This window comes from Colias eurytheme, chromosome 8 (genome assembly GCF_061535395.1).
Source record: "Colias eurytheme isolate Ceu_HAF_F1 chromosome 8, ilColEury1 Martin Lab GWU primary, whole genome shotgun sequence".
NCBI classification, from domain to species: domain Eukaryota; kingdom Metazoa; phylum Arthropoda; class Insecta; order Lepidoptera; family Pieridae; genus Colias; species Colias eurytheme.
The window spans coordinates 5,930,825-5,944,981 of record NC_142987.1 but is presented as its reverse complement, the minus strand read 5'-3'; the positions used below and the strand labels follow the sequence as shown (position 1 = coordinate 5,944,981).

General features: G+C 33.0%; 1 protein-coding gene across 1 annotated transcript; it reads left to right on the top strand.

Moving 5' to 3' along the window:
- The first annotated feature begins 494 nt into the window (after positions 1 to 494).
- phtf (putative homeodomain transcription factor) lies at positions 495 to 9,442 on the top strand. The gene is made up of 15 exons (XM_090104668.1): positions 495 to 674; positions 975 to 1,065; positions 1,678 to 1,823; positions 2,787 to 2,995; positions 3,474 to 3,613; positions 3,878 to 4,018; positions 4,262 to 4,904; positions 5,245 to 5,359; positions 5,447 to 5,563; positions 5,873 to 6,051; positions 6,383 to 6,519; positions 6,813 to 7,041; positions 7,345 to 7,440; positions 7,671 to 7,913; positions 8,156 to 9,442. The coding sequence occupies exons 2-15, from the start codon at positions 1,046 to 1,048 to the stop codon at positions 8,303 to 8,305; spliced, it is 2,565 nt and encodes an 854-aa protein (XP_089960794.1). The 5' UTR covers positions 495 to 674; positions 975 to 1,045; the 3' UTR covers positions 8,306 to 9,442.
- Positions 9,443 to 14,157: the final 4,715 nt, after the last annotated feature.

The window sequence follows — 14,157 nt, the reverse complement described above, 5'->3', positions numbered from 1 at the left end:
TTATCCATCATTTTAACTTTTCATTGTACAATTTTTACAAAGCAATTAGTCCTTTCTTTTGGTAAGCCATGGTTACCTACTTAGAAAGAGACAAGTTGGAAACAAGAACGCCCTCACTCGGACCGTTTTAAAAGGCTCTTTTTGTTATTATATTAACCTATCCTACTAATATTATAAATGCGAACATTAGATGAATGTATGTTTGTAATACTCTTTCACGCAAATACTACTGAACTGAATAAGTACAATGAAATTCAGCACACATATAGAAGGTAAATAATTGGATTAACACACAGGATAGGTTTTATCCTGGAAATCCTACGGGAACCATTGACTAACTATGCGTTTTTTTTTTGTGAAAACGCGGCCGCGGGCGGAATTTTGTTGAATAAAAATCAAGTTTACCTATTACTAATGGTAACTCAGATAAAGGACTGTCATTGAAATTGGACATAAGCCTTTGACAGCTGTCAATAATTCAGTTTTTCTGTTGTCAGTTTGATGGAAAGAGGTGTTGTTTTATTATTGTCTGCCTTTTACATGAAAAATCGCTATTTTAAAGTGAATTTACGAAGAAATAATAAGTTGTCCTAATCGTTAATAAAAAAAATTGCACGTTGGCTTAGAATAACACTCGTCAAAATGTAATTATAAAGATAAAATAATGAAATAAGGTATGTATATAGTTCAGGCAAATAACTGTAATACATGGTGCGATAATTACTTTTTTTAAGCAAAGGCTATAGCTGAATGTGTTAATAAGTACATCATACTGATATTGCTTGATAAGTAAATGTGGAAAATATATTTTCAAAACATAGTGCTTGTTGATAAAATGTTGTAATACACGGTCTTTGTTCGCCCCAAATATTCGACAGATTTAATAATATTTATGTATTAGTATGTTCTGGATCTTATAATACAGTTGAAAATTCATATAATCATATTGTTAATGTAATTTTTCTACATTTCAGATAAAATACGTAAAGGATAAAAGATAGAAGAATATACGTATTTTTCAGTCCAGTCAAGACACTGAAACATCATGAAACAGCTTGCTGCCTGGTATGTCTTGTTTTAATATTAAATGTTATATATAAATCATAAAATGTTAATTTCTAAATGCCTTGTCTAAAGTTCATGATTCCAGATTAGATGAGAGTAACTATTAAATGTAAAGCTTTCCATAATCGTAAATTAATTGTGATTAAAAAAACTTGATAATGATTATATATTCGCTGCTTAGTTCTTATAAAAACTGCATAGCTCTTCATGGCTAAGTGTTCCTTAGTAGCTGTATCAGTAACTTTATATTATTGAAATAATTCAGGTGAATATACCAAATACAAACAGATTATTCTATTATTTTATTTTAAATGTTCGAGAAGTCATCAGGGTTTGCATTTAATATCAGTTCATCAAATAAATCTTTTATATAGCAACTAGACATTCTGTGATTTAAGCTTCTGAAAATTCTCTTGTAATTCCGGATTCTTTATAGACTGTAAATCCTATTATCTATGTTCAATAGCAAATAAGAATAAAGAACCCATAGCTTTTGTTTTCATACTAATTTAAATCAATAACTTGAAATGAGCTAGAAAGTAAGAGGAAACCTTGTCAAACCAGTATTGTCTAGGTCAGTCAATTAACATAGATACAACTATTTGGTCATAGGTATCAGAAAAAGATAAGTTCGTATGATAAAGAAGAATGGGAGACCATGGTGGAACAGCTGTTGATGAGGGGCACTTACCGACGACGCATTATAGACTCGTCTTCTCATGCCCGGTCTTACCTTATTGATGTAGATTTAGTTAGAGGTAAGTTAAAGAGATTGGTTTTATCATAACATATAACACATAATATTATGTATATAAGTTGACTAAAAAAAATGTGTGGTTTTATGAAACCACGGTAAAAGTGAAACTTAGGCACAAAATTATAGTATTTGTACGGACGGTTCGACCGTCACGCGACATGCGCTACACAGACCAAAAAGTTTGAGACGATGTAATAAAAGTTTCACTTTAAAAAATAATGGTCACACCAACCCTGTTTAAAATGTATAGTCCTGTAAAATTATGGCAATCAATAAAGAAAAAACTAGCTGCAGCTTGCGTCAAGTGGTACATGGTCAAAAGTTTATTTTGAAATAATTATAGCCTATATGCAAGGTTATTAGTTACATTTCGTACATGTCCATTCAACAGTTTTCGTGTTCCACATATACACTCATCCATCTGCACGAAGTTTCATTATTATAACATAATTATAACTTTATATCAAGATCAGTAAGCAATTTTACGTTTCAATGTTGAATATCATATCTAAATAATGGAACATTACTAATGGTTATACCAGTAGACTACTGAGTAGAGTAATCAAATATTGATTTTACTATGAACAATAATTATTGACTTAACTATAACTTTATTAACTAACCCATTTATCAATTTGAATCAGTAGTTTCTAAGATAGTGTGCAAACATACCAACTCTACAGCTTTCTAATATTAAGATGGATAAAATTATACAATGATACATATCATAGAATAATGCATTGTCAATCTACTCGATTTAACACAAATGGTCAGGTTTAGGTGACATTTTAATATAGCGGCATGGTATTATATAGTATTCCTCGGAAATGGCTTGACCTATTTTTATGAAAATTTATATATATTTGGGAAGTCGGAAAATGAGGATAATACCCCTAAGGGATAAGTGTATCCAGGCAGACCCACATATTTCGGTTCAGGCAGTAATCATAAAAATTTTTCCCAGGTTCCTCGTTCCCAAAAGCGAAGCCTACGCTCGGCATGCGCCGCGTAGTATGGTTCGCACTTGTCCGCCTCGTGTTCTTGCCAGCGCTATACCAGTGGTGGGCGCAACAAACCTCGCCGGCGTGCGCCAAATTCCTATTGTCCTTGTGGTTCCTTCAAGTACTCAATATAACGTTGAACTTTTTCACACCGGCGAATATTGAGCTAGATGTAAGTAGATAAGCTCATTTTAAATGTTCATTCTGACAGAGCTTCACCGACCGTCAGTGCGTACCATCGGCCATGAGATACGCATTGACCGACCGTCAATTTGTATCATTCAGTGCTCTGCGTACCAGTAAACTGACCAGACCTGTTCAGTCTGGTCAGTTTTCTGGTACGCAGTGCACCGGTCGGTACAGCACTGAACGCGTTCATTTGTTTCCATAGCGCGTCAGTCGACCGACGGTCCTCGTACGCAGTGCGTAGCAAAATACGCGTGCGTATGGTCGGTCTAGCACTGTACGGTTTATGAATTTCCATACATATGACAAGTGCGACTGAAGTACGCTCTGACGGTCGGTGAAGCTCTGTAACTGGCCTTAAAAGATACTATAGTTACTCTTCCAAAACTCATTTTGCCAATAAAGTTCAATTTTTAATTTTCCAACCAAAACTGTTTTATCTTATGAGTTTTCTACTTTCCTAGGCCAACTGTTGGATAGTCCCTATGGTCCTGATGATTGTTCTAAGCGTAGTGCACTCGCAAATTGTTTGCACCACTGAAATGGAGCTAGCCAGAGTTCGACCAAGATCTACTTACAGGAGGAAACTACCGAGATATTTTAGGTATATTTTAACTTTAGTACCTCCATAATATAGGAAATCTAAAACAATGTATTAACTGTATCATGTTATGATTGAGTTAAACTCTTATTTATTCAAATAATAACAAAACGACATTACAAGAAATTATTTTTAATAATATAAAAAATTCTGCCCTGGCACAATTTTTTAGATTCACCACTGTATTAATCAAAGTCAAATTTATCCGAGTTAAACCTAATGTCATTATAAAATATTAAATGGTAATATGAATAGATAATATTATAGACGGACGCGTTCGTGTGACGGTGGTAGCGGCGTTGCTTCGGCTGAGAGTGGAGCGACTTCTAGTCAAAGTAAAACTCGTGTGACAAAACCGCCCAAGTATCGTAGACGCGTCTCAAGGCCAGATATAGCTGATGGTTTAAGGTAATAACTAAAAACTTCTAATATTTTTTAAATATAACTTTATAATGATAAATGTCCATGTCGATTGTCTATTCCCATCCATTCAGGTTATATGGAAAATATTATTACATTTGTTTTGTAATCAGTGATAAAATATTATAAATAGAAGATTGAAACACTTTTAAAGGATAAGTATTATTTTGAATTTAAATAGATTATGTTTTTCATTACATTAAACTCTCCATTAAGTTTTATATATTTCAGGAAACGACGAAAAGAACCAACAAAAGATAGTCCTCAAAGTGATAGTCGCGATTTAACCAAAGAAAAATTACTCAAAAAGAAAGCAAAAGATTCGGACGACGAAGACTATATGGCTTGGAAAAAACCTGAAGTTCCTACCACTGAAATTTTAAACCCACCTCTTGATAACGCCGAAGCTAGCACATCTTATAAACCGAATGTTTTAACCAAGAAATATTTGGAAATCTTCAATGTACGACAAAATCAGCAAGAAGATCCTCCTAGACCGATATTTGCAGATGGAGACGATGGTTTTGAAAGTCTAAATGGATACAATTCGAGTGAAGGAGATAATCGTAATAAAGTGAAAGCTCCAGAAGCTAACGTTGCGGATAAAGAAGCAAATGTAGAAAATCAGCAAATACCCCAGGTCTCTTCAACATCAAAAGAAACACGTAAAGTCATTGATAGTAACAGCGATGGAGATAAGATCGAAAAAGACGACGAAATAGATGAGAAATCAAATGATCCTGATTCCGATAATGCAGTAACGACAAGCAGTCCCAACACTGGCAAAAGAGCCGGTGTGCGTTTCAGGAACTCCTGGTCCACGGAGAAGCTAAAAAAATTTGCAAATGACGATGCCCGTCTTGATAAACAAAAGGTAATTTAATGAAACAAATGTAGTGAATATAAATTTATTTTCAATATTCTCGGCTAATTATTTCTTTTCCTCGAATGAGCTTGCTAACAAATGATTTTTTACAATAATAGGTGGTTATACCTGCTGGCAATAATCAACATGGTTTTCCAGGTAGATTATCACAAAATCCATTGTGGCATGTCTTGATTAATTGTTTCCTACACGAAATCCCTAAAACATAATTAAAACGTTAAAACTGCTTTTTCAGGAAACTGCGGGTATTTAAAATAATATATGGGATTACGTATCCGAAATTGTATTTGTGTGTAAATGTCAAAATTAATATGGGCGATTTGTTTAGAAATTAGAAAATTACCAGACATCGTCGTCTGACGGGGAATGCTCAGCTTCCGCGCCATCCATCGCACTGCCTTCGCACCATACCATGTCTGACTGGGTTGGGCAAATCACTAACAGTAAGATATTTCACCTGCCTTTTCTAACCTCCTTCATGTTACTCGTATTTGCACTTTTCTAGAATAAGACAATTTGGTGGTTTTTAGGTGAAGAAAGCAGCTATGAATCGCAGTCTGAAGCCGGCCATTCGGATGTCGGCTTTCATTATACTGCAGATAGCTCGTGGGATCCCTTTGCTATACTAGATCCTTCAAGTGATACAGGTAAACTTTAACCTAATATGAAAAGGAAAACATACTGTAAATATTCTGTAAAATAGTTTTCTATCAGAACATACGGAGTTATCCAGAATTAAGGTTGTTTTGGTTCTTTTCTATATTTTTATTAGAAACAACTTCTATCTCTCTCTCTCGGAACGTTCTATCACCGCGATGATTTATTTTTATACATACTGTCCTCTAATATATATAATTATGCTGTGTATCTTGAGATAAAATCGGTCTGTCTTAAAATAGCTCTATATATTATATCTAATAAAATTTGTCCATCTTTATTAAAAACAAAACTTCCAGTAAAATGCACAATGTGGGAGCGCGGATCAACATTACGCGCAGAACTATCGGCAGTGGATATCAGTTGGTACGTCGTAGCGCGTGCTGAGAGAGCAATGGCGGCTGACGGGTGTCTATGGTCCGGGTTGGTTATGGCCGCTCTGGTCGCGTTTATTGGACCGGTTTTGAGGCTTATTCAGGTAATATTTGGTTGTTTATTCTTTTCGTTTCTTTTTGTTTGGTTGTTGTTATCTTAGATGAGCAGGAGTTTATTTTTTATATGTTTCTTGACTTCTTTTTAATTTATTATGGAAACATAGGAAATTCTTTGGTGTTTGGATATAAATTAATTTTATCGAAACTTGACGTAAAGTTGCATGCCATTTTTTAAACGAAGTTCAATCGTGTTTTGGGTTCAATCGTTCAATAAAAAATGTATTTAATTTATTTAAGCATAATGAAAAAAAATAATATCACACGAAGTGCGTCAAATCTGCTTCCATTTTTAGTTTTATGTTTTCTTTTTATTAGGTTTCCATAGAGCAGGAAGGAAGTACCGAGGAAGAATTGCAGTCGATATCCCTTATGAGTATACCAGCAGTTGTCAGTAATTACACTCAACGATCTCCGTTATGTGTATTTAATGGCGCTTTCGGGGATAATCCTTGGTAAGTACATATACATATAATGGAACTGTGTAATTTTTTTTTGTTATCTGATGAGAATATGATGCAATTCAAAGCAACGTAATTTTCTCCAAATTTTTCATGAATAATCGCTATCAATAGGTGATCCGATAACAAATTCCCTTTTATTTCACAAATGAAGAGCCATAAACATTAAAGCACATATAAAAATGTTTTCCTGAGCCCAAAAAGATAATTTTAATATAATTTCTGTTGAATACAATTTTATAAGTACCTAACGCTGACGTAATGATCAAAAATCTAATTCTACACAGGGAGGTGTCAACAAACTTGTTGTCCTGCATATTACGTTTCACCCTAAGCGGGCTAGTATTCTTCCTCCTCGCGGTATCGGAACGTGCGTACAAACAACGCTTTCTGTACGCAAAGTTGTTCTCGCATCTGACTTCCGCGAGACGAGCGAGGAAATCCGAACTGCCGCACTTTAGATTGAATACAGTGAGGAATATCAAGACTTGGCTCTCTACTAGGTCTTATTTGCGGGTAAGTTGCGTTAAGGATCTATCCTAATTTTTTTATTCGTAAAGTTGTTATAACTCAGGGGGTTTAGAAAGTTTATCACCGTTTTTCTTTAGTTATAACTTCTTTTCAATGCACTATCATTAACACCCATAGTTTTGTATTCCACCACTCTAAATAAATGTGAGATGAAGACAATGTTACATCTATAGAGACTTAGTTATGTAAATAAAAAAAATATTTTCATGATATTTAATTAATTTGATTGTATGTCGTTAATCGTTATTATTATGTTTTTTATAATTACTCTAATAATTAACATTTTAGCGCCGTGGACCTCAACGATCAGTAGACGTTATTGTATCAGCTGCCTTCATGATCACATTGACACTATTGGCCTGCGTTAGTGCTCAACTTCTAAAGGTATAGTGTCTTACAATATTTCAGCCAATCATACTATAATATACATTGGACAAATATTAACTAAAAGTACTTACCTTGCTATTTGCATTTTTTTATAGAATCAAAAGGAAAATCTCTTGAGATAATATGATACGATTACGCGCACATAACATTTGTTATAGATTTAACTCTCCCACAAAATCTCAATTCTATAAAATAACTGACTATAAAATATTACAAATATCTTCCAGGATTCTATAACCCTAGAAAGGAGTTGGTTACTCGAAGCGATGGTATGGAGCGGCTGTCTCGGAGTTTATCTATTGCGTCTATTGACACTCGGCAGTAATGTGAACAAGAAATACCGTGGATGTCTGTCCGCCATACTCACGGAACAGATAAACCTTCACCTGGCCATGGAGCAGCGACCAGAGAGCAAGGAACAATTGACTGTGGCTAATAATGTACTGAAGTTGGCTGCGGATCTGCTGAAGGTTAGTGAAGTTATGTGCAATTAGGAAAATTGCATGTAAGAATTGGAATGATTTATTTTTCTTCGAGTCCTTGTTCTATATCTTACTGTCGAAGTTGTATAATAACATTTATGCTCATCGAGGATGTAAAACTTGATAAAAAAATGGAGACTTAATTGATAGGCATCCATAAACATATTTATTTTTATGGATTCATTATCTTCTGATATAAAGATATACTTAAATAATGTTTATTTTTCTAGGAACTGGATGCACCATTCAAAATATCAGGAATCTGCGCAAATCACTACTTGTATACTATCACTAAAGTGGTGATTCTGTCCGCTCTGTCGGGCGTGCTCTCCGAAATGTTGGGTTTCAAGCTAAAACTTCACAAAATTAAAATAAAATAATAACCTGTAGTCAATAAATACAAATTTTATTAGTAGTGCCACATTAGTATATAAGAATCTTAAAGTTTTATAGAATCGTGAATAGATCCAAATAAATGTATTTGGTGTACTGTTTTGACGTAATTATAAAGTGGACTGAGTTAGTTTTAAGGAATATAAAAGACGAATTGTTGTTAGCGCAAACAGGCCAATAAATATTTTAAGTATTAGATAGATGCTACATATTTTTATTGTGTGTTAGTTAGAATTTTTTATTCTATCGAAATAATATCTCGAATTAAGATTATACGCTTGCGTCATTTGCTTTATATTAATTCAAGGTGCATAGCTTAATGCCAAAATAAAGACTACGTATTTTGAGAAGATTTAATAAATCACGATCAATGTCACTTTTAAGTTCGTATTTCACTTTTTTACTTCAATTGTGTTTTTTACTAGAACATGAAATTACCTACCTCCCTCTACTTATAATGATTTTCAAATATTCTAGTTTCTTATGATAAACTTTTTGACTATTTATTTTTAGACACCAATTTTTATTTGATCAACGTACTCAGTCGTTGTTCTATTTTTAAAGTTCCTTGTTCTGCTTGCGTTAACATGCTAACTGTGAGAAGGATTTGAATATTAATATTATAATAATGCACTTTTTACCTTTCTTAGATGTCTGAATGTAATGTTACTAGAACATGCATCAATGCAATTTTGTAATGTTAGTTCTTTAAATAGATTTGATCTCATAGAAAATCTTAATAAATCTCATTTTATAAATAAAATCTTTCTATTTGCTGTTTTATTAATATTAAATACCTACATTACTACTTCTTTTGGGTGCTAATTTTTCGATAAATTATATGGAAAATATTTTGTTAATTGGTTGAAAAATATATATATATATCATGTCGATTATGGTTATATACGTAAAAATATTAATTCTTTAATTATATAGAAAAAGCAATGGCCAGTCTGCCCACATTATCTATAATTTTATGATATAAATTTATATTGTTAGTACCTACTCGTCCCCTAGGTCTTTTGTATTATTTCTATGTTTCACTTTTGCCATAATAGCGTAGCGCTGCCTAGTTAAGTGTAATTACGTGTAAGTAGCATAAAATGCTATAAAAATTACTATAATAAATATCTTTGAAAAATATTATGTACCTACGTGTTTTTATTTATGTTTCATCCTTTTAGTGTGTTGTTATAATAACAAGTACCTACAGGTTTACTCGTTATCTATTAATAGCAGGCCTGTAACTCCGCATGTAGGTATTAAAAACATACCTACAGGCGAGGGCCATTGCGCAAGGGCTAATCTGGCCAAGGCTGCCTCAAGCTAAATAAGACATGATAAGTAAAAATTAAAAATAAATTAGTTGTTAATTAATTAATGACTATTGATTATTGCAACAGGCTTATGATGGCAGAGTTTGTTTTTATAAGTTCATGATATTGAAATTATAAAAAATAGTTTTATATAAATAACAGATGAGGGTATATTTTTCGTGTGCGTTACCCAGGCAAAATGTTTTGCTTTAGAGAGATGAGACTTAAACAAATAATTAGTGTATCATGAGGAGCAATTTGTTTACTAATAGCAAAATTTGTTTGAATTGTAGTTTTTAAGTTATTTAAGAAAAACAAATTTTGCTGGAGTAACGTTTGAAACGTTACCCAGGCAAAATCGTCTTTCAAAAATTAGTTTCAGCACGGAACCAAATACATGAATAGATAGCTTTTGTTGAGTAGTAAATGTTTATAAATAGCAAAATTTGTGTGTGGTATAGTTCTTTAGTTATTTAAGATTTTGCTGCGGTAACGTTTTGGGATTTCCCAGATCTCGAAAACGGCTCAACGCAGAAGTTTGAAAAAAATACCAATAAAAGACCTTAATTTGTTTAAATTTGTTTAATCATTAGTTTTTGATTTGGTTGACGTAAACCAATGTAATTAAATGGTTTCAAAAATCAGAAGAAGCGGGTTTACATGTAAACCAATACACTTATAACCAAATAAACAGCTGTAAAAAATACCCGTGGTTCGACGCTTGTTTACAGCAGACATTTTAGATTTCATACTTTACACGTTAAGAAGATAAAAACAAATTTGATTTATTTTAGACTGGTCGTACTTTAGCGATCGAATACGCAGTTCCCATATCATTAAGAAACATGGCATACTTTAAACAAATTAAAATGATTCATGAAAATTCTTTCCTGTTAATTTCAGCCTTGAATTACGGCTCTAATGAAAGTTATCTCAAAAACAAGAATATGTCAGCAATTCTCTAATAAGCCGACCAAATTGAAAAGGTCACGTAAAAGCGACTGCACCGTACGTACGGGTAATCTTCGCAAATTAGCAGCTTGGTAACCGATGTTTTGTACAGTTAAGCAGAAAAACGTTATTTTTATATATTCATTTAAAAACGTTAGAGACTGGAAGCATAAAACACATAATTTTATACGGTCCCAATGACCACACAAATTTTATTGAATTAGGTACGAATCTGTGATTATGAGTGATATTAGTAGTTATTAATGATAAAAACTGTACTGTTTCCTATATTTTTAAATAGGTACATAAGTGTAAAAGTTGTTTATTTTTTATATAATTGTTGGAAGATTTTTATTATATTGTTGTTTTCTCATTTAAAAGTTTTGTGATTATATACATTTTTTATAGAATATGCTCGAAACCGTCCCTCATAAGGGCAAGAAATATAGGCAAGCCGATAATACATATTTTGTAAAAAAAAAACATTAAATGTGCTTTGCACATTACACACACAACGCCGACTCAATTCCAACTCAAGTCACACTGTGGTATTGAAATATGAGCTTTATGTCGTGTTACTTAGAGTGGATATTTCAACATTAAGTTAAAAGAAGGTTACGACGCTTTGACAATGATTGGTTCACGGGTTATCCACCTGTGGCAGTCACATGTAATGTTAAAATATTCACTCTAAGTAACACGTAACAAAACTCAAAAATGTTGATGCTAAGGCAAAGCAATACATATAATTTGTATGAGACTGATTTTTTAAATAAAAATAATGAATCTTAACCATTTTATTATTTTAACTAACCTGACCAGAAAACTTTTGTATTCAACTGTACTAACAAAACATCTATATTATCCTGTTCATTTCAGATGGTTGCGCTTATGTATGGTGCGGTCGCTTTTATGTGACCTTTTCAATTTGGTCGGCTCATTAGAGAATTGCTGACATAATCTTGTTTTTGAGATAACTTTCATTAGAGCCGTAATTCAAAGCTGCAATTAACAGGAAGGAATTTTCAGGAATCATTTTAATTTGTTTAAAGTATGCCATGTTTCTTAATGTTATGGGAACTGCGTATTTGATCGCTAAAGTACGACCAGTCTAAAATAAATCAAATTTGTTTTTATCTTCTTAATGTGTAAAGTATGAAATCTAATATTTCTGATGTAAACAAGCGTCGAGCCACGGGTATTTTTTACAGCTGTTTATTTGGTTATAAGTGTATTGGTTTACTTGCAAACCCGTTTCTTCTGATTTTTGAAACCATTTAATTACATTGGTTTACGTCAACCAAATCAAAAACTAATGATTAAACAAATTTAAACAAATTAAGGTCTTTTATTGGTATTTTTTTCAAACTTCTGCGTTGAGCCGTTTTCGAGATCTGGGAAATCCCAAAACGTTACCGCAGCAAAATCTTAAATAACTAAAGAACTATACCACACACAAATTTTGCTATTTATAAACATTTACTACGCAACAAAAGCTATCTATTCATGTATTTGGTTCCGTGCTGAAACTAATTTTTGAAAGACGATTTTGCCTGGGTAACGTTTCAAACGTTACTCCAGCAAAATTTGTTTTTCTTAAATAACTTAAAAACTACAATTCAAACAAATTTTGCTATTAGTAAACAAATTGCTCCTCATGATACACTAATTATTTGTTTAAGTCTCATCTCTCTAAAGCAAAACATTTTGCCTGGGTAACGCACACATATTTTTCTAATCCTGGATCTGAGACTTATATTCCTCAAAAAAAAATTGGTAGGTATGTAAATGAACACGTGCTCGAATGGAACGCGAGCTAAATTAAATCATATTGCTTATCAGACTGAGTACATATGTATTTCCTTGAAAACCATTGCGAAGTAACGCTTCTGTAACGATAGTTACTAGTTATTATTCTGTGTCTATAGTTGGCACAATACTTTGAAAAGAACAAGCAAATTATATTTGACAAATAAAATAACGATAAGTTCACTATTTTCACACCTAAAAAACCCGGATCGAATATAATTGTCGCATTCCTCTGGTTAATTAATCTGCTATTTGATTGAACGATTACCTAGTGCGTTCTTTGAATGGCTAAAGCACAACTCGTCAAGTTGTTAAACGTCTTGACTGACCGTTATCATTTAGCATATTCGTTGGATTGGACAGGCTTGTCTCACTCCGCGAGGTACGTCCGTTATTTACTTATTTACTACGACGCAGAGCCCAGCCGGCCGCGAAATGATTATCGAATCAGTCAATATCGATTATCAATATTTCGTGCAAATATTATTTTTTAACGATTTGGATGAAAAAAATGTTTCAAGTAAAAGGTATTGTGTGGCGTTCGGGTGCTCACCCACCCACGTCACGATGTACTGACATAAAACAACACGATACATTTAATCGAGCGTGTGCGTGTTTTGTATTTGCTTTTTCTTTTGTGTGTGTGCTATCATAACGTTCGCGCGCGAGTCGCATAATTATAAGTACATACTAGGTTTGAAAAATTATTTTTTTAGAGCTTTAGTTCAGTTAATAACTAAATAGGTACATACTAGGTATCAACCCTAACATCGTAAGAAAAGATAATAGTCCGGGATACATCGCCCATTTTTGCAAGTGATTACTATCAAGCTAATTTTTCGTGAGTAGCTTTATTTTGATGAGATGCCCAATAATTTCATGTACAAAACTCTCGATTGTGGTAGCTACCAGAGGAAACAAGGATAAAATATTTTGATTTGATGGTTCTCAAATATTAATTACAAACTGAATGTTTTTTTTTGTTCAATCTCAAGATAATTATCTAAATTATTCGAAAAAATATTTGTCCTACAAAATCTATGGTTTGATCAAAGAGTCCCCCTTTCCAATGTGTATCGATAACGAAGTCATCATAAATGATTACTAACCAGCTGATTTTTTTATTTTCACTTATTTAATACTTATATAATTCAACAGACATATTGTCCTACAAATTGCGTAATAAATATTTGAGAACCGTCAAATCAAAAATTTTTATCCTTGTTACCTCTGTAAGCTACCACAATCGAGAGTTTCGTACATGAAATTATTGGGCATCCCATAAAAAATAAAGCTACTCACGAAAAATTAGCTTGATAGTAATCACTTGCAAAAATGGGCGATGTATCCCGGACTATAAGGGCCACGCTATAGAAAGAGATAATTTTGTGCAAGTTAAATACTACTGTATCACATAGTAGTAAGGCTCGCATTTATTTATATCTTTTTGCCGAGTATTTCTTCTGTACCTGTAGTATTAACTATTCTGTGGTTTGGATAAGGGAGTGGGTTATAAGTTAGTAAAGTAAGTACCTATTATAAGTTAGTCAACTCGACGAGTTGACCTCCAGTCATTCAGATTGCAGATTCAACCACTTGACTGGGACATATACATCGCCTGAGGCCTCGGAGGTCATCAGTAAGCATGTGCCCAAGGTACTTAAATTGCTTAGATCTTTCTATATTTAAATGAATCAAACAAATACAATATTGTATTTAAAATATGAATAAGGAAGTCAGGATTAGTAAAATAAAACATGCTA